This window comes from Diplotaxodon limnothrissa, linkage group LG15 (assembly GCF_057381915.1).
Source record: "Diplotaxodon limnothrissa isolate DT_005_m linkage group LG15, D_limnothrissa_male_GT1.1, whole genome shotgun sequence".
Classification (NCBI taxonomy): Eukaryota; Metazoa; Chordata; class Actinopteri; order Cichliformes; family Cichlidae; genus Diplotaxodon; species Diplotaxodon limnothrissa.
The window spans coordinates 25,213,195-25,239,823 of NC_140610.1; the positions used below are offsets into that span (position 1 = coordinate 25,213,195).

At 40.7% G+C, this 26,629-nt stretch overlaps 1 protein-coding gene across 1 annotated transcript in view; it reads right to left on the reverse strand.

The window, feature by feature from the left end:
* Nucleotides 1-26,405, reverse strand: part of cd109 (CD109 molecule) — a 53,132-nt gene extending 26,727 nt beyond the window's left edge. The window contains exons 1-23 of the mRNA XM_085372608.1: nt 26,335-26,405; nt 25,725-25,891; nt 25,617-25,645; nt 24,745-24,981; nt 24,280-24,405; nt 23,422-23,461; nt 22,986-23,067; nt 22,815-22,908; nt 22,261-22,393; nt 21,099-21,208; nt 20,721-20,990; nt 19,482-19,583; nt 18,972-19,034; nt 18,579-18,752; nt 17,441-17,593; nt 10,540-10,629; nt 10,031-10,094; nt 9,831-9,945; nt 5,873-5,990; nt 5,608-5,721; nt 4,309-4,527; nt 3,643-3,784; nt 1,322-1,498 (exon numbers count right to left, since the gene is read on the reverse strand). Coding sequence (XP_085228734.1) covers nt 1,322-1,498; nt 3,643-3,784; nt 4,309-4,527; nt 5,608-5,721; nt 5,873-5,990; nt 9,831-9,945; nt 10,031-10,094; nt 10,540-10,629; nt 17,441-17,593; nt 18,579-18,752; nt 18,972-19,034; nt 19,482-19,583; nt 20,721-20,990; nt 21,099-21,208; nt 22,261-22,393; nt 22,815-22,908; nt 22,986-23,067; nt 23,422-23,461; nt 24,280-24,405; nt 24,745-24,981; nt 25,617-25,645; nt 25,725-25,891; nt 26,335-26,405 — 2,890 coding nt within the window. The remainder of the gene's footprint in view (nt 1-1,321; nt 1,499-3,642; nt 3,785-4,308; nt 4,528-5,607; nt 5,722-5,872; nt 5,991-9,830; nt 9,946-10,030; nt 10,095-10,539; nt 10,630-17,440; nt 17,594-18,578; nt 18,753-18,971; nt 19,035-19,481; nt 19,584-20,720; nt 20,991-21,098; nt 21,209-22,260; nt 22,394-22,814; nt 22,909-22,985; nt 23,068-23,421; nt 23,462-24,279; nt 24,406-24,744; nt 24,982-25,616; nt 25,646-25,724; nt 25,892-26,334) is intronic.
* Between the last annotated feature and the right edge of the window lie 224 nt (nt 26,406-26,629).

The window sequence follows — 26,629 nt, forward strand, 5'->3', positions numbered from 1 at the left end:
CTCCGCCCCAGTCTCAAGTCTTTTGCAGACTCCAACAGGTTTTCTTCTAAGATTGCCCTGTATTTGGCTCCATCCATCAACTCTGACCAGCTTCCCTGTCCCTGCTGAAGAGAAGCACCCCCAGAGCATGATGCTGCCACCACCATATTTGACAGTGGGGATGGTGTGTTCAGAGTGATGTGCAGTATTAGTTTTCCGCCACACATAGCGTTTTGCATTTTGGCCAAAAAGTTCCATTTTGGTCTCATCTGACCAGAGCACCTTCTTCCACATGTTTGCTGTGTCCCCCACATGGCTTGTGGCAAACTGCAAACGGGACTTCTTATGGTTTTCTGTTAACAATGGCTTTCTTCTTGCCACTCTCCCATAAAGGCCAACTTTGTGTAGTGCACGACTAATAGTTGTCCTATGGACAGATTTCCCCACCTGAGCTGTAGATCTCTGCAGCTCGTCCAGAGTCACCTCTTGGCTGCATTTCTGATCAGCGCTCTCCTTGTTCGGCCTGTGAGTTTAGGTGGACGGCCTTGTCTTGGTAGGTTTACAGTTGTGCCATACTCCTTCCATTTCTGGATGATCGCTTGAACAGTGCTCCGTGGGATGATCAAGCCTTGGGAAATCTTTTTGCAGCCTAAGCCTGCTTTAAATTTCTCAATTTTATCCCTGACCGGTCTGGTGTGTTCTTTGGACTTCGTGGTGTTGTTGCTCCCAATATTCTCTTAGACAACCTCTGAGGCCGTCACAGAGCAGCTGTATTTGTACTGACATTAGATTACACACAGGTGCACTCTATTTAGTCATTAGCACTCATCAGGCAATGTCTATGTGCAAGAGATGTCCCAAAATGTGGGAAAGTTCTAGGGGGCAGAATACTTTTGCAAGCCACTGTATGTGTTGTGCCGAGAGAACCGACTGAAAGGGAACACCAACAGCTTTACTGACAAGAAAATTAGTTCAGAATTTTCAAACAAAGATGGGATTAACAAAGGCTAAAGTTCTAACCTTGGTTCGAATATCCCAGACAAGCCCCCATTTTTACAACCAGCTTTAAGTATGTATCAAGGAAGAAAATGTATTAAAAACAAACCTTAAAAAATAAAAGTTAAAGAGGGTTGATACTAAGTGGAATAAAAGAGTGTGGGTCCCACTATGAATCTCCAACCTGAACATTTTCTGTATTTGATCTTGAATTTGACCTTTTTAATTAACAGATTTGAAAACATCCTCATAAAGCTAAAACTAATATAGAAATAGTAGCCACACGTTTGTCAGATATCCTTCTGTGGCATGTTAATGTAACATGGTGCATGACTTGTTGCTCTACCTTGCATCATGTAGTTTATGGCTTGGTCTGTGGTTTTCTGGCTATCCTGTCCTGTGGCGTCCAGATACTGGAGAACGTAGATGTTTGGTGCAAAGTTAATCATGTTCTGTTCCCCACAGCCATAAGGCATTTGGATCAGTGAGTCCAGACCACTGATGGATGGACCGAGGATATCACCTTCATCGAGATGGAAACAAGAAAAAGAAAAAAAAATTGTATTTAATGGAAAAACAGAGCACAGGTGAGTCATTTTAATTAAAATTTTCAAACAGTAGCTTTTGGTTTGAGGAGTTACATGGTATAATCCACAAATGCTTTTCATATCAGCAGCAAAATTTCCAGTTAAACTTCTTGCATTTAAAAAGAATAGAAGACAATAATGGATACTTATAAGTATAAGACATTTTCCGCCATGAAGAAAAAAAGATTTGCCACATCAAACCAATATTAGTGGGCTCAACTTAGCAACAGTTAAACGAGAGAAACATACTCCCGTTTAACTGGAGTTAAACAGTTCAATGTCTCTTGAGAAACACTCTAAACAACTTGTCCGGAACTGTTTTTATCATCTAAGAAACATTTCTAAACTCAGACTACTGGCGTCAAAGGCAGAACTTGAGATGATTCTTCATGCTTTTATCTCTTCTCGTTTGGATTATTGTAACGGTCTTTTTACGTGTCTCAACAAATCAGCTCTGGATCGCCTTCAGTCTGTACAAAATGCAGTGGCAAGACTTTTAACTGGTGCAAACAAGAGGTCACACATTACTCCAGTTTTGGCTTCTCTTCATTGGTTGCCTGTAAATTTTAGGGTTCATTTTAAAATTTTAGTTGTAACTTTTAGAGCTCTGCACGGTGAAGCTCCCCAGTATATCTCTGACCTGTTGAAACCTCGTGCTTCATCCCAAGCACTTAGGTCTTCAGGTCAGAGGCTACTGGTGGTCCCACGTACTAGGTCTAAAACACGTGGGGATCGGGCTTTTCAGGCACTGGCACCTAGGCTGTGGAACTCTCTGCCTTTGTCTTTACGCTGTCTAGACTCTACTGACTCCTTTAAAAAGCAGCTGAAGACATTTTTATACAAACAGGCTTTTAATTAATTTTAACTTGTATGTCTGATCTTATTGTAAAGCACTTTGTGGTTTTTATCTGTGAAATGTGCTATAAATAAATTTTACTTACTAAATATAACTGCATAGTGCATATCAGTATAGCAGGATGCATGTTAGAAGTTTGAGGAAAGGTGGGATAATTATTTCTGTAGTACTTTGGAACAGTGGCGTTAATTAATATTAAAATTACCACAGTCAGCTTACCCTGGAGGGAGCATTTAACAAAAAAAATCTCAAAATTTTATGTATGTATAGGTGTGGGGTAAATTTTGAAGTTAGTTTTTTTTTTTTTTTTTTAACTTAGGGATCAGTAAAAGGTTTTAGATGTTATCTCTGTACATGCTGTAAAGGCTGCAAAGGAAATTGGTGCCTCTTACCTGATCAGAATCAGCAGATTTTTTTTTTTAAATGAACATTAGCATATTAAATGAGGCCATTTTACTTTGATTCTATTTGTAATTTTCTGAGCTTACAGGCCCTTGAAGTAAACTATTGAGGGTTGGAGTTTTATGCATTTTTAATTCAAATTTTTTTCAGCATTTTTAATCTCTTAGAAAATCATATGTCCAGGAGATATCCACATGACAATTTTAGGGCTGAAAAATGTATTCAAACTCTGTTAAAAACTGCAAAAACCAACATATGCAAATGTAACTTATTCCAAGATTGACAATCTAAATCATAATAACAATAATCTGCAGTAATTTAATATTTATGAGGAAGAGGAACAAAAACAATCACTGGTACCCTGGATGCTTAGTCTGTTTTTTGATAACTTACTGGAAGAACCCTTTAAAAAAGGAAAGAAATTGGTAAATTTTAAAAGAGCATATCACCACGATATGGGTAAAGTGGTGATTGTTCCACTGTCTTTTTCATCTTCTAAATTTCAGTCAAAAAGGCGCCTCCATAGTTTTGTAAGTTCAGGATAGTACTTTCTTACGATAATACACTACGCTCTATCCAGGTACTTCCCTCACCTGATGAAAAGCCGTCTGAAATAAACCATTTCCTGCTAAGTCCTACACGTGACAAAGGACATCTGTGGAATATTTCCAAACTTTCCAAAGTTTGTGTGTGAAAACAACTTCAGTAAACCTTATTTTTAGGAATTATTGTCTTCTGTTTTGTTGTTTACCATGAATCAGCCTGCAATCTCAGGTGATCTGAATCTGTTACTCAAGGTTTCTCCCTGGTGTGTTTACATACCGACAGCCATAACTGAAGCTCTCTCGCTGCCCTCCACAACATCTGGTGGGAAGGTAAACGTAACGTTTCTAGACAGGCTCATCCCTGCTGGTAAAAGCTCAAGCAGCAGGGAGGTGGAAAATGACTGTTCAAGACCTTCGGCCTGCAGGATGAATGGACATGCAAAAGATGAAGGCAAACAAAAATGGTGAGTAAGAAATGGGAAACGCAGAGCTGTGAAACCAGGTCAACATTTCTTTAGTTACAGTGGAGTAGATGGCGAGGATTGGTAACGTTAGCAGAGTTCCCTGCCTGTTTGTGCTTTAGATGGCTGACAGGCACTTTACAAACAGGATATACACGTTCAACTTCCACTGTCACAATTTCACAAGTTATTTTGTTATCTGTTAAAACCTGGAAAATGCTCCTTCTCAGTAAAAGCTAATAGAGAGATTTGGTGCCCCTCAGGCCTAGAGACCAATCAGTAACCCCATAACAAGATCTAGTCAGACTAAAGACTAACAATGTAGTAGTCTTATAACAGGCTTGATAATAACAGAAGTTCATATTGATAATAAAATCTAAGCATGGGAGTTAAAGTTCTACAAAAACAACAAATAAATGTATTTTTAAGCCAAATTAATTATTTGAACTGTTTTAGGACTGTGGAAATTTTTCACTGCGCACCTTAACTAACACTGTTGTGTGGACAGAGTCGGACACTGCATCCGAGTTGGCTTTCACAGAGATGGGGATCTCCCCGAGGACCAGCGGCCTGATGGGAACGAGGACGGTGGCTCCGCTTTCACTCTTCACAAACACCGGATGAACACCGGGCGTGGAGAGCTGCTCGTTGTCTGGGAAGACGAACTCGAAGGTCTCACTCTGTGCAACAGTGACGGTGACCTAACGACAAAGGCACAGAGTGATCACATTTAACGTGGCACAAAGGGAGTCGGAGGAAACCAAAGAGGCCTGTTCTTTCATGAAGGGTTTAAAGAACATATCAATTTTCAGAAATACTGATGCCACCTTAGATTATGGCAACTTGACACGTAAAGAACCCCCAATATACATTGGTTAAACAGAATTTCGCATTTAAAAAGATGCAGATATGTGTGGGAAAGGTCACATTTTAAGTGTTCTCAACACTCTCGGTTCAAAGAAAACAAAGAAACTCACCACTGATACCACCAAGATCCTGGACACTGAACTAAAAAGCAGCCACCCTTCTATTATACTGTCTGCTTATGGTTCCTCTAGGTGGCAGCATCTTACAAAAGTCTAACTCTGCTGTACTGTATTGTGATTTAATAATGTATGGCAGGCAGAAGCTGCCATAAGTATGCAACAATTAATTAAATGCCCAAAATTTATTATTACATAAATACATACAGATTATGATTACATGTAATAAAAATAAATATTTTATTTAAAAAAATAAATATGGGAAATAATTAATCTATAAATTTGACATAAATGTATATTTCTGACTTAATATTCTTTATTTGTTTTCTTATTGCCTGAAATCCCACAAATAGATAAATAATAGTTAAAAAACTTTACAAAATGAAATAAAAGTTATCATGATCAAAACTTAAAAAAGAAAGCACACACTCTTAAGATAACAACCGATAAAATAAATAAAAACAATAAAGAATTTTCCAAAGGTCAAAAGCTGTTTAACTATTAAAGAAAAGGTTTTCTCTTACAGTATACTTTGAGAAGTAATTCTTTGATGTCCATATTTATATTCCTATATATAAAATATAGGACATTCTTTAGACCACACAGTTGAACATTTTTTATTTTTAAACATGTACTTTTCTTTTTTCTAACTTATTCGTTTAATTTTATTTTTGGCAGTCTCCATAATAAAGCTAATTTAGCACCGTACCAAGGGTTAAAAATGACCCATTTGTCTAATGCTGGCAGACTCTTATATTAATGTACACTCTGCCTGTGTCTGAGGAGAAGCAGATTCACCTTCTGGTCCTCTTGGAGGTAGTTGAACAGAATGATCTCCAGCAGCAGCTCCTCTCCCCGGATGATGAAGGCCGGAAGATTTAAGGACAGGAAGAAATCCTGGAACACTGTCAGCTGCAGGAAGGTTGCATAGAAAACCTGGTTACAAGAGATGCTAATGCTAACAGCTACTGCTCAGATTAATAAGCCAAAAAGCCATACTGTGAATAAATTTAATAATACAGGGTTAAAAATTAAAATGAATTAAATATATAAACCTTAATACCTCTGCTGGTTGCTCTACAATTCCCAGTCCCAGATTCTCAGACATCACAAAGGCAGTGGCAATCCAGGTTGTGATGCTGTCTGGTACAGTTAGCGCCATTTCCTTTGTGTTTGAATTACTGCAACAAACGGCAAAAAAAAAAAAGAAGAGAGAGAACTTTAAATTTTAAAAAACTGCATCTGACCCAACGGTTTCTGAAGAATCATACCGTGCAGGTCATCAGCTTTCTTACAAACAGTATGTTTGCTTACTGACTTAAAATGTTAGGTGTTGGAGGTGCGTTGTCTTTTGTCTTTGCAGGTTGGAGAATGGTTATTTGGAGAAGAAAAAAAAAAGTTCTTAAAAACTTAGATCCTGACCATTATCTATGAGATCTCTGACTGTTTGTGGCTTCACCTTCTTTGTGTTGTTTGAGCCTTTGTTTTGCACCACAGCTTACTCAGCGTTAGCTTGGTAATATCTTTTATCATTTCATAAATATGAATGTATATGGGACATCATCTCCTAAGGTTATATGCCAAGGTAACAGCAAAAATAACACCCACTCACATCCTGGGCCATTTAACCTCAATAAATCACATGATAGAGTGAGGCTAGGATTCACAATGGGTTCACCCAAAACCTTGGCTGATTGTGACTGTGGTGTGAATATGGCACGACGGGACCACAGATCGCAATTATGAGCCATTTATTTACATCTCATCACACCACAATACACACCGACCCCTGAGTCCCCATGTTTTAACTCTGTGGGCGTGATTAAGGATGCACGGCATCCACCCTCCCTGCACGGCACCGCAGACCACGTCCTACCACAGTGAGCCAAAACAGTTTTCACACCTTGGCTGTGTGATTAGGTAGAGGAACAATAGGGGGTCCAAGACCCTCTTGGGGACACTCCCATGGGGTTTAAAATCTGGGACTCTCCACCAATTACTCTTGGAACTGAAAAGCTTCTTGGATTAGAGGTGAAGCATCTTCAAAAAAACTTAAAGACGCCCAGACGCTTTTCTTTCCAAACTTAGACCACAATTACCTGGATCAGGGGTCAGCAACCTTTAACACCCAAAGAGCCATTTGGACCCGGTTTCCACACAAAAGAAAACACTGGGAGCCGCAAATGCTTTTTGACATCTAAAATGAAGATAACACTGTAATTATTGTTTTTTACTTTTATGCTTTGTGTGAACAACTAAGGTGTGTTGCTTATGAAATCTATGAAGTGCTACAGAGAAAATTCCATTTAATTATGTAATTAACACTCTTAAAGAAATATAACAAAAGGAAAGACGCCCAACTGAACTAAAATGATCCATGTAGCAAACAAATACTGTTGTGAGCTGCCACCCTACTCGCCTTTGGGCTTTTGGAGCCTTGACCTGGCTTTTAAAAAAATAATTGGAAAAAAAAGCACTATACTACTAAAGAAAAGAAAAATAGATATTTGCAAAATTCTGCCTAAATATGTAATTTACCTGGTTAACGTGTGTGGCGGGGCGTGGTCTGCAGCGCCACTACAGGGGAGTCGGACGCACCTGAGCAGCACCCGCAATCACCCCTCGCCACCTGAACGTCTGTGCTCTCTATGCTGTTGTGTTGGTATGCGTCGGGCTGTGTATAGCAACCGTGTGTGAAAAGTGGTCAATAAAGAGATGCTGAAAAGCGTGTTCATGCAAACATCGTCAGGCTTGCCATGGTACAATGGGACTTCTGCTCCTGAATGTCTGCGCACAGCGTCTGCAAATCGGGGCTGTACGAAGTCACTTTCATCTTTACGCAGGATTGTAAGCTGTCATCTGTGAGGCATGAGCAGTGTTTGTTTTTAACATAGTTTACCAAAGGTCAATAATTGGCCTACCTGGGGCTGAAAGTCTCGATAAATGCGTGGTGTTTCAGCGGATATACCAGCTTCCACGAGTGTGACGCTTATTTTGAGCGATGAAAAAAATAATAGAATATAATTGTATTCTTATATTTCAATATCACAATAATCTTCCAATTTAGAACTACAAGTTAAAAAAGAACTAACATAAATAAAATACACTTCAACTAAATACTTCTATTTTCCCAAACCACGCGGAGCCGCACTATAAGGACTAAAGAGCCGCAGGTTGCCGACCCCTGATCTGGATGAATGAGAACCTTCACAGAGAACAAAAGTAGAGGCTTTTCCCAAACTATAAACATGTTTATTTCTGCTGTTAACTTTGGGGTCTGTGGATTTATTGGACATTAGAGGAACTGCATTTCTTGACAGCCTCTTGGCCTCACTTCTGCTAAGTGGACTGATTGAATTCAACATCTCCACCTGTTTTACTCCTGCTATTGTCATGGTCTCTGTGCCTGTTCGGCAGACTCAGTATGGCTACAAGTGTTTCTGTATATTTTGCCCCTTCTCCCTCCCCTCTCGCGCCCTGCGCACTACCGGGGCGGAGTTCATTGTGACTCCCGCCCATGGCTCCCGCACCTGCAAACAATCATCTGACCAACACTCTCACAGGCTCCCTACTTAAGGCTAGAGATGGCACGTACCACTTTTTTATGTCCGATACCGATATGATGAATTTGGATATCAATCCGATATAGTGTTTTTTTAATCAATAAAACTGTTTTTTAAATATCTTGCTGCATTTTGCCTAAGTTCATACTCAAGTTTAAAAAAAACAAAAAAAAAAACAACAACACTAAAGCTATTCTGTTATACCTGTATGCAAAAAATGTTTTCATAGTTCAGCAATACTGATCAATCTAATAAACTTAAACCTACACCATCCTCCCTATTCTGGTATTTTAAAGAGTACTTAAGTGCCTATTGAAACCCTATTAGAGTACCTAACTAATAGGGTTTCAACTCCCAGCAACAAAGAAAAAAAGAAAAAAAAGAAAAAGGGAACCCTCCACCTCATGATGCTTAATTGACGTAATCAACTTTAATTTGATGCAGTGTGGGGGGGGGGGAAAAATGCACAGAAATCTTTTTTTTTTTTTCAAGAAATATTAAATAGATTCAACATCTTTCTTCAACAGAATTGCAGACTGCACAGCCTTCCCAAAGGAAAAAGTACTATAGCTTACTAGGGTATATTAGACTTAACAGTTACTATATAGATTGTTAGCGAGGCTCCAAATGCTGAACCAGACCACCGACACCTCTCGCACGCCACAGCCGCTCTATCACGTGATGAATACTGCTTCAATGTGCTAAGGTTATGAGGCGAGTTACAGCGTGTCGCAAGTTTTGTGAGGCGCTTTCGTGATTTAATGGATCGGATTACATTTTTTATTTCTTTCCGATATCCGATCCAGTAATTTAGGTCAGTATCGGACCGATACGTAATATCGAATCGGTCCACCTCTACTTAAGGCAGCCACTGGGAATGCTTCGTCGCTGGATTATTGTGTAACCTTCGTCAGTGTTTCCTGTATTCAGCAGCTTTCTTCAAGTTTCTCTTTGAAGTGCTATTCTGATACCAATCTCCTCTTTTCATGCCTGACTCTGCATGCCCCACCCGAGGACCTGCTACTGATCTGTTGTGAATGTGGTGTGTTGGTGCGGTGTGAGCGCGAAAAGGAATCCCTGGGAGGAGAAGTCCTGTGTCTGAATTAACCGTGTGCGTTTTCCCCTCACTGCCCTCGTGACCCCTAGAGACCCCAAATCCCTTTCCTTCACCTGTACATAGTGGCACTCGGTGTGAAGAAAATAAACTGCCTTGATATTGCCTTTTGCAGTATTTTAAATGCAACTGTCTCCAAAATAATGTGACCTGTGTTCTTATATCAACTGTTCAAGAAAATTGTGCTTTGCGTGTGTGAAATTCTGGTGTCTGTGTGCTGCAGCCTTACAATTTACATAAAATTTGAAAACTTTTGTTTAAACTCTATTTTTCAATATGTAGAGTAAAGGTCACATGAAACAGCAGGAGGCAACTGTTTCTACAGTCTGACACTGAAATATCACCTGGTGTTTGTGTCCATCCAGATCCAGGTCTCTGGAAAGTACCAACGCACACGTTCCTTTTGTTGCTCTCCACGTAAATGCTCTGTCGCAGTAGTGTAAAACATTATCTCCCCTGCTGTTTAAAAAAAAAAAAAAGTATCAGTCACATTAGCATTACCGATCCACAATGTTTAAAATGTTTGATACTGTTTAACACTTACGGAAGTCGTGCATTATTTGATACGTTTTCAAACTGGCATCAGTGAAAACCACAAGATCACATGACTGTACAAAAAAACAGAACTATCATTACATATTATTCATTTTGAAATAAAGTGAAGACTGTCCATCTTCCCTCAGTGAAAAAGAGGAAAACCAAACCAAAACTCTATGTTATGAGTTATAAGTAATTACAGAAATATTACACATGTCAAAATATTAGAATTATGGCTTTAGTGTAGGTATAAGTGAGTTAAAAGCTCAGGCACCGACTGCTCTGAACACTCAGGGTCACAGTTGTTTCTACTCTTGGATCTGTTTGATATTATATCTGTAAATATGAGCATCTAGGGCACACAATGATCACGGAAGGCCCTCCCATGTCAGAGCCTGTTATAAGATAAGTAAGGATTATTTTGTGATTCAAACAATGCTTCTTGAGTCAAAGAATAGCTGAAAATGAGCAGAGTCACTAAATAAACAGAAGCGATGTCTCTCTGTGGAGGCTAACCTTGAAAACAGAGTGTGGATCCCCCATTTTTGGCGTTTCATTGTTGCCGTCAGCCATGGAATTGCCAAACTCCTTCATCTGCTTCATCACCTGAAAATATCACCAGCAATATAAGAGCTGCTACTGTTACACCCCATAAAACCGAACAAAGGAAACTGGGACAGAAACATGTCTAATAAAAAAGTTCAGCCTTGTTAAACTGATACTTGGGTGGGGAGGCAGGTTTGTTTTCCCAGGTGAACATGAAAGGGATCATATACCAGGAAGCATATGATTATAAAAGGCAGAGAACATTTAGCTGGAAAACAATAAACTACAGAGGACCCCAAGGAGATATGGAAGCTTCTAGTATTCACAGGTTACACTGTTGTAAACAATAAAGCATGTTATGTGATCAACAACAGTCAGTACGAATGAAAAACAGATGAGTCAAGGCTCCAAGTTTGATCTCTCAAATTAAGGATCAGATTGAAGTAAGCAAGCTGCCTCACATGCTGATATTTAATTATTAACATTTTAAGAAACCAATAATTGTTTTAGTTTGAGAAGTTGAATTACATTTATACAAACTATCCTATCATGTACGAGGAAAACATCTCATCTTCTTCACATATCTCTTAACCTATTCACTTTAAAAACATTTTTCATAGGATTCAATGCAGTCTTCTGAACAATACTCAGTAAACCCTGATTGCCTCCATACGAATTAGGAGGATAAGGAACAGCCAACGTGCTGATTATCAAAAGTCAATGAGTTGCCATCAGTTCATCAGTCATCAGTTGTGAGCACCTCTGTAAAAGAAGACATTTTAGCAGCGTGCTGGGTATGTGTTAACACAATGCCAAAGTTATCCCAGGAGTACACGACCCAGTAAATTCCTTCCAAGGTCAGACTGTGCAATGCTCAGAGAAACTGCAAGATATCCAAGAGCTACATCTGAGACTCTGCAAGCATCGATTAGCAAGTTAAATGCAAAAGTTAATGACAGCGCACTTAGAAAAATACAGTGCTTTGCACAGTCAAAGTCTAGATTTAGATCTAGACTTTGACTGGGCCATTTTTTTTTTAAACCATCCATTGTTGCCCTGGCTTTATGTTTAGGGTCGTTGTCCTGCTGGAAGGTGAACCTCTGCCCCAGTCTCAAGTCTTTTGCAGACTTCAACAGGTTTTCTTCCAAGATTGCCCTGTATTTGGCTCCATCCATCTTCCCATCATCTCTGACCAGCTTCCCTGTTCCTGCTGAAGAGAAGCACCCCCAGAGCATGATGCTGCCACCACCATATTTGACAGTGGAGATGGTGTGTTCAGAGTGATGCACAGTGTTAATTTTCCACCACACATATCGTTTTGGCCAAAAAGTTCCATTTTGGTCTCATCTGACCAGAGCACCTTCTTCCACATGTTTGCTGTGTCCCCCACATGGCTTGTGGCAAACTGCAAACGGGACTTCTTATGGTTTTCTGTTAACAATGGCTTTCTTCTTGCCACTCTTCCATAAAGGCCAACTTTGCGTATGGACAGATTCCCCCACCTGAGCTGTAGATCTCTGCAGCTCGTCCAGAGTCACCTCTTGGCTGCATTTCTGATCAGCGCTCTCCTTGTTCGGCCTGTGAGTTTAGGTGGACGGCCTTGTCTTGGTAGGTTTACAGTTGTGCCATACTCCTTCCATTTCTGAATGATTGCTTGGACAGTGCTCCATGGGATGTTCAAGGCTTGGGAAATCTTTTTGCAGACCTAAGCCTGCTTTAAATTTCTCAATAACTTTATCCCTGACCGGTCTGGTGTGTTCTTTGGACTTCGTGGTGTTGTTGCTCCCAATATTCTCTTAGACAACCTCTGAGGCCGTCACAGAGCAGCTGTATGTACTGACATTAGATTACACACAGGTGCACTCTATTTAGTCATTAGCACTCATCAGGCAATGTCTATGTGCAAGTGACTGCACTCAGACCAAAGGGGGCTGAATAATTACACACGCCCCACTTTGCAGTTATTTATTTGTAAAAAATGTTTGGAATCATGTATGATTTTCGTTCCACTTCTCACGTGTACACCACTTTGTATTGGTCTTTCACGTGGAATTCCAATAAAATTGATTCATGTTTGTGGCTGTAATGTGACAAAAGGTGGGAAGGTTCAAGGGGGCCGAATACTTTTGCAAGCCACTGAATGGGCTGTTTGGAAGAGCTGCCAGGATAAATCGTTTTCTCTTTAAATAGAAAATGCCAGTACAGCTTAGGTTTGCAAAGGTGCATCTGAACAAACCACAAGACTTCAATGTCCTTTGGATAGATGAGACCCAAGTGGAGATTTTTTGGTCAAAATACAAAGCACATTTGGGGAAAACCAAACGCAGAATATAAGCACAAACAACTCATAAAAACTGTCAGCACAGTGGTGGAGGGTTAATGGTTTGGACTTGTTTTGTAATCACAGGACCAGGCGCTTGTGACCTGAACTTCTCTGTATGCTAACCAATTCTAGAGTCAAATTTCAGGCCATCAGTCTGACAGCTAAAGTTTGGCACAAAAACAAACAGGAGAATGGTCCCAAGCAAAGCAGCAACAACAGAATGACTGAAAAAGAAAAGAATCAAAGTGTTGCAATGGGCCAATTAGCATCCAGACCTCAACCTAATTGAAATGCTGTGTTGGGACATTAAGAGAGCTGTGCATAAATGCATACCTGCAAAATTACGATTAAATGAGGCAAAATTGTAAAGTAGAACCGAATCAAGCAATTTAATCGTGAGATAACGTAATCCCTGGTTCTTTGATAACAGAGTGAGGTGTTTCACTATGGGAATCGCCTCGTGACCAACTACGGAAGCTCCAATGACACCACGTCTGTCTATGACAGACCTGTCGAGCCATGCTCAGGGCTCCGCCCCCTCATACTAACACGGCCGACCAGCTCCTCCTAACTCATTCCAAGCAGATTTCTTTCCGTGCCTAAGCAAGGAGGGAAGTGTTGGTGAAACACCTCACTCTGTTATCAAAGAACCAGGGATTACGTTAAGTAACCCAACGTTCTTTTTCTAATTTCGCTCGGTGTTTCACTATGGGAGATATGGCCCACTCCTGGATTGCGCCAGCTCCCGAAGCTACTCTCCAGTGCTACTCCAGGATCTCAGGTCAAACCTGAGGCACCAGAATCCAGCACCGTCTGACCCACCGCTGAAAATCTCTCATCATAAGCAGCCCCAAGTGTACCACCGATATCACCGAAGCCATGAGGCCGAGGAGGCGGAGACAGAGTCGGAACCGCACAACTTTCCCCAGCTGAAAACGGGAAAGACAGTGAGTGAAGGATGCGATCCTCCGCTCTGAAAGTGCGATACGATAAGAGATGGAGTCTATTCTGAGCCCCAGATACTCTGTAAACTGTGTGGGTTTCAAGTGGCTCTTTTCCAGGTTGATAGTGAACCCAAGCTCCGTGAGGTGATTCACCACCACCTCGGAGTCTTTGATCGCCTGCTCGCGCGATCGTGAGCATATTAGATAATCGTCTATGTAAGAGAATATTCTGATGCCGCTGTTCCTTAACGGAGACAGCGCTGCCTCCACACATTTGCTGAACACCCTCGGAGCTAAGGATAGCCCGAATGGGATAGTTTGAAACTCGTACGCTACGCTCTGATAAGCGAACCTGAGATATTTCCTGTGTGGAGGATAAATGGCGATGTGAAAATATGCGTCTGATAGGTCGATTGTAACAAACCAATCGCCTGTGTGAATTGAGCGACAAAGCGTCTTGTGTGTGAGCATTCTGAACGTGTACTTTCTCAAATGCTTGTTTAACACACGCAGATCCAGAATAGGACGGAGCGACGTTCCGTCCTTTTTCGGGATGAGGAAATAGCAGGAGTAAAAGCCCTGCTGAGCTTCTTCGCTCGGAACCGCTCCGATCGCCTGTTTGTGTAACAGGGAGGATATTTCCTCCTCCAGCACATTCGCTGAATCGCGACTGGCCACAGAAGCTAACACTCCGCCGAATCTCGGTGGTTTTGCCGCAAACTGTAGTCTGTAACCATGGGAAATGGTTGACAAGACCCAGGGATGAACTGCGCATGCGCGCCACTGCTCCAGCCGCGCTGCAAGCGGGCCTCTGAAGAAGCGGTAGCGTGACGTCACCCCTGTCTCCCGGAAGGAGTTGGGGCTCTCCCCCTCGGGAAGAGCGTGAGCTCACCCCGCTGGGAACAAAGACAAATTGCAGTGATTTTCTTTTGTTTTTATTTTGAAACTGGGGGGGACATTCTGCCCTTGGCAAACTGCCTGGCTGCAGAAATGCACGTTTTATTTCTTTTGTTACCCCCAAACCACAGTGAAGTGTCTGATGACTCTGGGCAGTGCTTGGTGACACAGACAGAGTGCTTAGAAGTGTTTGGTGACACTGCGCCATTTGTCCACAAGTCTGTCCTCCCTGAACTGGAGGAGGAGACTGAGAGGGTGCTCCTGGTGAACTGGAAACTTCCGGAGACCCTGAACTTTGGAGTGATTTGGTTACCCCTTCTAACACCTTCCTTCTATTTGGGGAAGAAAAGAGGGGTGACACAGAATGCTGCAGGTGTGCTAGGCTGACCGGGTGTAACGGCTTGTTCTTTGCAGCAACTGCTGCAAAGGAATGCTTGCCCCAAGGTCTTCGGTTCTCTACCTTGGCCTGGTGGGCACCCTGCTGGCCTCCTGCTCCTCTCTGCATTCTGACCCCACTCTGTCTCCCTCTCGCAGCTGCTGCTGTTGCTGCAAAGCCAGCTCTTGGCACCTGCTGGGGCTGAGAGTTAGGTTTTCTGGGTAAGCAGAGATTTAATGCTTCACCCTCCTGCTTTCTGCAGGTGCTTGTTTCTCTCATTCTCTCCAGGGCTGGGCCAAAGAGACCCTTGGTTGGGTCATAGGCTGCATCCATGACCTCAGCCTTCTGAGCATCACCTAGGCCTGACAGGTTTAGCCACAAGGCTCTCTCACCCGAGACTGCAAGGCCCATAACGCGACCACACCCTTGGACTGCTCCCCTGGAGGAGCGAAGAATGAGATCATTAACCACGCAGATTTCATCCCAGAGGGCTGGGTTCGGGGAACCCGAGTCAAGCTGACGGCCCATGTCTTCCAGAATTTCTGCCTGATATGCTGATAGCAGTGTGACTGCATTAAGCGAGCATACTGACTGTGCAGCATATTTGTACATCCTTTGATAAATAGATGCCGTGAGGCGATCTATCTTGTTGGGCAAAGAAATGCTAGAAGAAGCTGAGATTGCCCTGCGGTTAGGGTGAAGGTGATACGCCACTGAAGGCTCCACTGCTGGGGGTTCGGTCAGCCCCAGTTCACCCATCCCCTGGATCTCAAGCTTAGAGCAGCCCTTGGTCGGAAGCTTGCTTTTAAAAGGGCTTGACCAATAGCGACTCATTTCTTTCATGCAGGCTGGGACTGCTGGCAGAAGCTGCTTTGATGGCGGCAAGGCTGGTGGGAGCCTCTTGCCGTCATACAGGTCGCGTTCTGCCCCTTCGGCATCCTGGGCGTCTGGCCATGGGATGCCTAGCTTGGCAGCAACCCGTTTGCAGACCTCGTACAAATTGCTGTCCACCAGGGGTGCAACTTCAGCCCCACTCGGTGGCCTGGACTGCTGGGGAGGAAAGGTAGAGTCATCCTCCTGTTCCTCATCCATGTCCTCCAGGTCGAGGAGGTCGGAGTCGGCATCGCCCTCCGCGTCCTCGCCACCCGGCTCGCCCACGTTTTGATCGAGGAGGTCCTCGAACGATGGGGGCATGAGCGGGGACTCTTCTTCCATCATGTCCGCCCAGCTTGTGGAGGCTCGCGGATGACGGATATCGCTCGTAGCAGTAGCAGCCGACAGGCAGGGGTCCTGACTGTTCGTTACTGCTACTCTCAGCCTCCTTTCCAGGACTTTCTCTGGCATCAAAGCACAGTGTGGGCATCCCTGAGGGTCCGCCAGTGAAGCCCGAGCATGCTTGGCACCCATACAGACGATGCACATTGGATGAGGGTCCCTGCCCGAGATGGTGGCACCGCATGATGCGGGGCACGGGCGGGATGCAGCCTCTTTAGCCTTCGGCTCCGACCTTTTGGCGGGAGTAGGAGCTGTAGACATGGTTAGCGGAAAGGGGTGAGACTAGGCTACACCAGGCTCGTCTCGACACGTTAGCCCGTAAGTAGCTAGGACTAGCAGCGGGTGTTAAATCCGATCTAGTCGTGGCGGGAGTCAGCTCGTCGTGACACGTTAGCTGCACTCCGCTAGCCAATATCGTTAGCAACTTAATGCTAACCGAACCCTAGGTCGACCAACAAGCTAATGCTAGTGAGACGCTAATGTGGTTCGTGGCCTGCTAACAAGTTAATGCTAGCCGGACACTGAACGAACAGCTCGCCATAATGCGTTAGCCCGAGTCACACAACGTCGGCTACCTCGCTAACTAAAACCAGGAACCGCTGGGACAGCTCGCCTGACGCGGTTGCTGTTCCACAGTGCAACTCTAAGTACACTTCTTTCGAAGGACTTACTCAGCACGATCCAAACTGGAACCGGAAAAACTGCGTTCGGCGACGTACTCCTACACGGGACGCCTGAGAACTGTTAAGCAGCTAATCACGTTAGCCTGGATGCGCTGAGGGAGCTCAAAGTAGTTTCTCACGGGAAGAAAGCGAGAATGAGTTAGGAGGAGCTGGTCGGCCGTGTTAGTACGAGGGGGCGGAGCCCTGAGCACGGCTCGACAGGTCTGTCATAGACAGACGTGGTGTCATTGGAGCTTCCGTAGTTGGTCACGCCGAGGCGATTCCCATAGTGAAACACCGAGCGAAGTTAGAAAAAGAAACGTAGTTTTACTGTCAAAACTTTTATTTTCACATGAATGTATACATACAGTTCTTATCTTAACATTTTACATACCGTCTCCGTGGTGATGTCATTGTCTGATCCCGCCCACTGCGTCGCCTTGTCAACCACCAGGATCCCGACTACTGAGTTGGGCTCCAGTACACTCACATTCAGGGTCACAGTCTCAGCTGGCCTCTTTACAACACTGCTCCAACTAAGCGACACCTGCCAATCACAGGTTGATTAGTCACAAATTTGCAAAAGTACCATTTTACTCGTTATTTCCTGTTATATATGTCCTGCTCTAATGGTGGATGTTCATATTAAACATGCACAAAAATTTTAAACCATAATGTAAAAATAAGTCATCTCTGTGAGCAAAAATGTGAGATTTCAAAATTCTGAGGTTTGTTTTTTGTTTGCTTTTTTTTTTTCAACTCTTTGATGTGTATGAAATCAGTGAAAAATAATGTGCCAAATGTGGTCATCTTAGGCGCAAACGTCCTGCCTACTAATTAGACAAAGTCAGCCTGAAAAGCTAAAAGCAAGACCAGTTTAAGAAAAATAATTATAATAATAATTATTTAGAACTTTAATAAAGTCAGGGAATAAGTCAGTTAGGATATTTAGGAGTTACGTATAAAGGTCCAGTCAGACCATCTTTTAACATAAGAAATATATTCACAATAATATAATAAAGAAATATTATTCCTGGTTGTGAACAGATAGTCACAGGATGTTCAGAGACACACACTAGCATTATGGCACAGGGCAGCAGAAGATATAAACCTCATTGGGATAAGAAATGGACTCCAGAGCAAGAAGACACCAGTTCATGTTACCTTTGCAGGTTGTTGTCTTTTCATGAGCTTTTAGGCTTTTTCACAAAATACAATATTTTGCTTGTTTTTCTAATTGCTAGATAGTCAAAGAAGGACACCAGGCAGAGGGCAAACGTATTTCTCCAACACTGACACAACTTTCATTCAACTATTCTTTTCTTCTTCTTCTTTTTTTTTTTACTAAGACTAGACATTGAGAAAAGATGACGGTTAGTCACTGCTGAAATGTTTGCTGGGAAATTATTATCATGTAACTTGGATTGTTTTTTCTTCACCGTTTTTTCCAACTTCATAACCTCATATTCACACAATTCAAGAGACAAATTAGTTTATTTTTCAAAGAAAAAAATGAAGAATGAAAAAATCACCTGGTTTTGTAAAAACTGCCTGATTGGCAGCTGGATTGCATCATTGATGACCTCTCCGCTGGGGTGCACACAGTAAACGATGATGCAGGCCAGAGGAGCCCAGGAGACTTCTGGGACCAGAGTCAGATCAGGAGAGCCTTTCCCGGCAGAAATCGCCTGTCCTCTTGACTTCACCTTTACACACAAGATACAGACGGAAGGTCTTATAAGAAGCTGGAAGCATACATTCGTCTTTCTTTGCTTACAGCAATAAACTGAATACTTAAAACTTCTTGTCACCACTACTGGAAAACAAACAACTTTCAACAGTTGGAAATGTGCTTTATTTAAATATTAATCAAATTAACTACAAATTTGACAAAGTGTAATAATATTTGATGCTTTTTTTCATACCAGGTAGTGAACCTCATTCAATGGAAAATTACTTTCAATGTGCAGCAGAAAGGGCGAACCAACCTGAAAGAAGGTCAAATGGTGACGTTACGTATGAGTATAAATGTTCTACAACCACAGTCAGTAATTGGCTGTAAATCTGTTTTTTGAAGATCTACACTGGACGAGTCATTCTAGAAGCCTCACCATCTTCACACAAGCAGTCACTTGGAAGCATTGTACAGCGCTTTGAGGGCCCCGAAAAGCGCTATATAAAATGCAATCCATTATTATTATTATTAACTAAGTTAACTTTAATTTGAATCATAGGCAGGACATAAAAACTGAATGTTTATAATTACTAAGCAAATGTAAATGAAACAAATTGTTATAATGAACTCAGTGCATGTGATTGAGGTGTGTTGAAAGGACATCTAAGGTAACCATAGACTATTTTGGCATATTACCTGCATGTTTACAATGCTGACACAAAGGTAATTTTAAATAGTTCCTTGTATTCTTCAGCTTTACCTCTGGAGGTGTGAAGGGTTTCTGAATCTGCAGGTAGCTCTCACTGGGGGATTTGTAGCTTCGCTGTATATATAGATTGCTATGGCTGTCCTCAAAAGAAGCCTGAGAAGAAAAAGAGATACCAAAGATTTTAAATGTAATTTGAAATCATGATCATGCTTTTGGGTTTAATTTCTGTTTTAGTTAACACGTAAATATTTTTCATATTAATTAATTTATCTATTCAAGTGTAATTTCTTTTGTACGTGATTTTCTTGTCAGGTGTGGATTTTTCACAGTAGATTACTTTATTCTTGCCTGTAGCTATTAGCACTCTCCACCTAGCAACTACAGAATAAAATAAGCCTTTAGCTTTTTAGGTACAATATGTGAGTTGTAAAATCCTGCTGCTAAATAAAAATACATTTAAGCAAATAAATGATAATATCACAAAAAAACCCCACACAAGATAAACAATATTAAACAAACATGTTGTGCTTTTTCTTGTTAGATATTAAATATGATAAAATCATTTTTCATTATACAGTTACCTTTAAAATTTTGTTTTGTGTTATGAATATAGTTAATGCAAAATAAATCTTTAAAAATCACATAATTCAGTTGATATTCAGAATTATCATAACACCCTGATATAATAAAGACATATATTCCAAATTTTTCACAAGTTATACTTAGCCTATTTTCTAAATTAAACTTAGAATTTAAATTAAATTAGCTTTCAGTTGGCCCCTGAATTGGTAAACACATAATTTTGTCCCTCTTCTATGCAGATGAGACACCAATTTATATTTCAGCGTAGTGCAATATGTCCTAAGACTTTAATGCATTTTGCCATTTCTTTCGATATAAATACATAATATTGAAAAAATATCAGCAGATGTCAATGATCTATCTACAGAGTATATTTGTTCAATTTAATGTTGACCAGTACATTTGAAATCATATGTTTAGCTGTGCAGTGACTCATTTGTTAATTAAAATTTAAATATAAAATTAAAAGTTAATTGAAAGTACTAATTCTGTAATTTTTTTTTCCAAAATTGGATCCTAAATTAAGAAATAAGCTGTGTCTGAAAGCAAAGGCTAAACAGATAAAGTAAAACAATAATAATTTTCAAGATTTCTTAACAGAACTAAAGGCCTTGTTACTTAATCCCACATCCAGACATTTTAAAGTCAAATTTTGAAATAATCTGTCTTATAATATTTAGTCAATGAGGGTATTATTGTATAACTTACATCAATACTGAGCATGTCTGTTTCACTCGTGATTTTAACGCTGAAAGGTATGAGTCCATCTGCAGGGACAGGAAACTTCATTTCTTTAGGTAGCATCTCCTTTGGACTTTCTGAAGTTCCTGAACTGTTCGATGTTTTAGGCTCCGTGTCTATCACCATGTCTCCGATCCAACCCCAAAATCTTTGCTTTTGCTGAATCACTGAAACTTCAACAAAGCTTTGGCGATCCTCCAGTGACAGTGGCTGATTGTTGTATGTAGATATTTTCAGCTACAAAATTAGAAAAAAAAATTAGCATAATTGTTTTACATTAACACTGGAATATCTGTTATCTGTACAGCTCAGACTCTGCATTTCACTTAAATGCTGCCTTCTTACCCTGGCGCTGAAGGTTAAAGAGGGCCTCAATAATTTGTGATATTCTTCAAAGGAGACTTTATATCTGGTTTTTGACAAACCTACTGTTGCCGTACTGTTATATGTAATGCCTGAAAAATGAGACGTAGTCACAGGAGTCAGCACCACAAACAAGAACAAAAGCTGGTTAGATTCCAAAAAATAATGTAGACTATCTCCCTGACTTTGTAATTAAAAAAAACTATAGCAGTTCAAAGTCCCACAGTAGAGAGCAAATGCAATGCATCTGGGAAAAAAAATACTCACAGCGCTTCACTTGTTTCCCATTTTGTCATGTTATAGCCTTATTATCATAAAATAGATTAAATTCATTTTTCACCTTGTCATTATGAGGTACACACAACACCACATAATGACAAAGTGAAAGAAGTTTGCTTAAAATTCTGGCAAATTTATCGTATGTCGTGATATTCAAAACGTGCAATGGTCCCATTAACACTATGCATCACATAGCTGTGTGTGCATGTCAGGCCAACCAAGCCACGAAGTCCTAGAGATTGTCTGTAGACCTCTAAAATTGTAAAGAGGCACAATCTGGGGTAGGGTACGGAAAAAAAGTATTGAAGGTCCGAATGAGCACACCGACTCCCCCCATCCAACCTAATGGTGCTTGTGAGGTTCTGTAAAGAAGAATGGGAGAAACTGCCCAGAAATAGGTGAGCCAAGCATGTGGCACCATAGCCAAAAAGACTCAATGCACTTCAACAAAGTATTAAGCAAAGGCTATGAATACTTATGTACATGTCATATTTTTGTCTTTATTTTTAATAAAGAATAAAAAAACTTTGCAGAATTTTCAAGCAAATGTTTTCACTTTATCATTACGGGATATTCTGTGCACAATTTGGGGGAGAAAATGATGTTTTAATTGTATGTAAATAATGTAAATATTGTAATACACACTAATTTCACAAAAATATGAGCTTGGACACTGCCTCGAATAAAACTCTACACCTGGAAATGCTGAAACTCAGAAGTTAGAACTACTTAAAACAATATATGAAATACATGCATACATAACATAACAAAAAGTAAAGAAATAAGCTGTAAATTGTCACTTCTGATCTGTACAACCAATCTTTTGGTATTTCAAGTTAACATTTATAAATAAAATCTGAATTACCTGTGAGGTATTCAGTCACATGAGCCACAACTGTTACGTCCTCAGCGTTTCCCTCGTAGTACATCATTTTGAAATCATTTCTCATTTGGAAATAATCAGGAGCATCAAATGTGAAGCTTTCAGTACCATCAATCTGATGAAAAGGAACACTGTTAATGTGTTAAATCTATGATGGTTAAGTTTAAATAAACTGTATATTCTCAAATGTTGTAATCAGGACAGGAGTTCTTCAGTCAAAAATGATTTAATCAATATAAAGAGAAGGTAATTAGTAATCTTAAGCGTGATATATTACATATATCATGCATGTTGCATTATTAGTTTACGAGACAGTATAAATGTATGTTTATACTACATTTAGAGATATTTTTCACTGTGTAGAAAACTTAATATTTAGAAAAAATGTAATTAAAAATGCTTTCAGTCTGTAATTTTATTTTAATAGTTTAAATAAAGAAAATAAACAAGTTCAGATAGTGGGAGAGCCTATAATGATAACTGTACAGCTGAATATTAAAGGAATAATTACACAATGATTCCACTGACATACGAACCTCTCTGTCCTCATAGTAAAACTCGACAGTACCGTGAAAGTGATAAATGAACGTCATATTCAGGTGTCCCTGAACGGACTTCCCGTAAGTGTACCTGTGGATGGAAAGATCATAAATAATCCTGAGGAGCAACTTCATTCACACACAAACTGGATCAAAGCCAAGTCTCACTTTGCTGTGATGGAGCCCTCCAGAGGGTCCTCACGGTAAATGACATCCGGAGCATCGATCAAAACCTCAAACTTTGGCAGCACTGCAACCAAAAGATACACACACATGTTGGATATTCATATCTTGTGGGGACATCTAATTGACATAATGCTTTCCCGAGCTGCTTACCCTAATGAAATACGAATGCCTAACCCTAACCCAATTGTAACCCTGTTACTAAAACCACATTTTGAGTCTCAAAAATGCCTTCAAACTTGTGGGGACCAGGAGTTTGGTCCCCATAAGGACTGTTGGTCCCCACAAGTATAGTAAACTTCCTATTTTGGTCCCCACAAAGATATGAATACACACTCACACACACAAAATTAATATGTGTTTTTATTCTTCAAAAGGAGGAAGCTGTTCATGTAATGCTGGATAGAGAAAACATCCATACCATATTGAGCCACAGTGAAGTACTTCACACTTGAAATGTCCTGCAACACACAGAGGATCTTTATAACATCATCTCTCTTTGTTCTTTTTATAAGGAAAATCTATTCCTTCATTCTTTCACTCAGTCTGACTTTAACTGGTGTGTATAAATGTTACAGCCACAGAAGTCCCCTTCACATTCACAGCACGAGTTGTGAGTTACTGAAACTTAAGAGTTTTTTTTATGAAAGGGACTCTTGCCTGTGCTGCTATTTATCCATTCAATTGTTCCGATGGAATCTGCCCTGTTACAGAGTTATCCACTGCAGAGAGGTCCGATTACTCTCGTCTTTAATCACGCAAGATCAAATACATTTAAAAAACGCAGCAGTGATTTCTCTGACCAGAAATCACGCACAAATATCAAATAAAAATATCCAAGAACCAAAAAATATTTAGATTTTGTACTTTTGCTTGTCTCCAAAACAAAGGGTTAGGGTCACCAGTGATGAGAAGGTTAGTATAAATCAAAACTACGAGTAAATCAGGTACGAGCAACACTGACATACTCTTTGAAGCAAAGATGAATAAGTTAAAGGAAATGATTCCATATGTTTTTAAATGTCTTAATATATCTTGTTAGGGAATCAGCCTTATATTTTAATGCAAACCTGGAGATGTGGAGGTGAGACATTTTTCATACTGTGCATTAATTATAGGTTTCCTGTCAAACAGATTAGTGCCACTGACCGCATGAATGTCTTTGCACAAAAGATCTGACTTTGGCAGAAGCAATCAGTGGTCAGGTGGATTAGATTGAATTATCAGAGGCCTGTCCAGCTTAATTACCCTGCAGAGGTTCACCTGCTAAAGGACTTACTTTGACTGTAGCGATGATGGTCCACTGACCCAGAGGAGGGTTTTCAGACAGCTGAAACTCTTTGGACACAACGCCAAGGACGCTGTCTGCAGCCAGCCACTGCCTGAGCAGGTTTCCCCTCGGATCCTGGACCAAGAAAAAACATGCTGATCAGACGATTTTCAGAATTTCAGTTTGTGCTTTGAAAAACGTCCAGCAAGTTTACAGGCAAGTGACTGATTTAGCCACCAGTGCTGACAAATGCTAGTGAATGCTAGTGCAAAGTTCATGGCTGGAAATTCATTAATTAAAATGATGCTGATATGAATATGAAGCATGTGTAATAGAATTAACTCATAATCCAATCAACCAGACGCAGAAGTTGTCCAAGTAAAACTCCCCTGAGATCTTTTAAAAATAGTCTCTGATCTTGCCCTCTTGTCCTCTCTTTCTTCCATGGTTTTGGTACAATAACATCATTCTTACCCTGATGATGATGTCCACGGGGCTGATGAAGGGCTTCCCATCAGAGTGAATGGAAACAACTCTGATCTTCACCGCCTGCCCAGGTAAGTACATTACTTTGTCTGTTTGAATGAAGGTGGCGATATCTTCAACATCCAAGTGGAGCTTTGTGAAGCTGGAGAAAACCTGGACTTCTCCTCTGTGACCTTTGACCTCCAGTATGTAGGCCTCCCAGTGATTGGGCTCGCTGTCACTAATCTGCAAGAATTCAACATGGAAGGAAATTCATCAACACTTAAATGACAAACAGTCACATTATCATCTTAACAAATTTAATCTGGCATACAGAAAGAGCAGGTTTTGAAAACGCTCCAAGTTTAAAGTTTAAAGTTTCTCGGGTGTAATCTGAACCGTGGAGGACTGAGAGCTCGCCTGTGGTCCAGATGAGAGAATTAGCCAAAATCTGCTCAACATCCATTTGAATTTTACCTGATGGTGTCTGTTTGTGCTCTACAGAATCAGAGTTAAGCCTCTCCTCGCCGACCCGCTCTCAGAACAGAAAACTGGCCTTTGTTCTGGGCTCTGAACTTTTACCAGGAAGTTGCTTTTAGGGGCCACAAGGGGGCATCAAAACCCACAATTTCAGCTATGATTTTAAAGCTGAACTGTAAAATATCCTGTTTTCAAAAAGTAGTCCAAAGTGTTATTGTTTATTTTCTAATGATTGTGTGTCATATTTAAAAAGAAATAAGGCACTTATTAGCATAGTGGGACATAGTAAACAAGTACAGTAAGTGCAAACAAAAAATAAAACTGACTTGAATTGTAGAAAGCTCAGACTGACTTTACAAAGACTGACCTTTGTATTTGTTACAGAGGAATTTCTTACTTACAGGCGGCAAAGTCAGCAGTGTGGTTGAACCTTTAGAAAGAGAATTTCACAGTGAGATTAGAGCTATAATTAATTAATTGTAAATTAATTGTTAGTGGCAGATACTTACCCCCTTCAACTTTAACAGATTGTGAGGCCATTGTTAGGTTTCCACGAACAATGTGAGCAGATACAGTGACCGGTGAAGGGATCAGGATGGTGACTGATATAGATGTTGGGATTCCATGTTGGAGGGCTTTGGGAGCAAGGAGCAGGTAGGAGGGCTGAGGGTGGGGGCTGAGGAAAAAACCCATAATATATAAATATATTTGTTTACACCCAAAAAAACCATCATTAAGAATAACAAGTTGGTGTAGAAAACCTGAAAGGGCGAATGGAAACAGAAACCTTCCCCACTGTGAACATTTATTATTTTATTGGAACTAATTTATTATAAAAATATGTACTTACATTAGTTTAAATCTATATCTTTTAATCAACTTGTGCAAAAATGACTGTAAGGCAATAAAACATGTTTGTAAAAATAATGAAAAATCAGCTTAGATTCAATGAATTTTTAACACCACTCCTGCAGTTTTGAACTGACTTTTTATTTTCTAAAATGTAGGAAAATATATTTAAAAACTGTAGATACACAGATGAGCAGAAGAGGAAAAACACTCATGAAGAAGCAGTTTAAACTGTCCAGGTGAGTCCTGTAGTTCAGCCTGTGTGCTTACCCGTTTGTGGTTTTCTGGGCGGCGGTGAGAACGATGAGGCTGAAAATGCCCCACACCTGGAGACGCTCCATTTGTATCAATGAAATTCACTCCAGAGAGCTTCTCTCAGTACTGAAAGCAGGTAATATCAGTTTTTGCCTTCATACCTGCAGACAGTAACCACACCCACCTCCTACTTCTCATCATCATCATCATCCGATATCACCTGAAGAATTGAACCAGGATCGGTTTACCTGAATCCCACTGGGAGGCTTTTATTTCTTGTGCTCTGATTCAGGTCATAATGAGAGTAGAA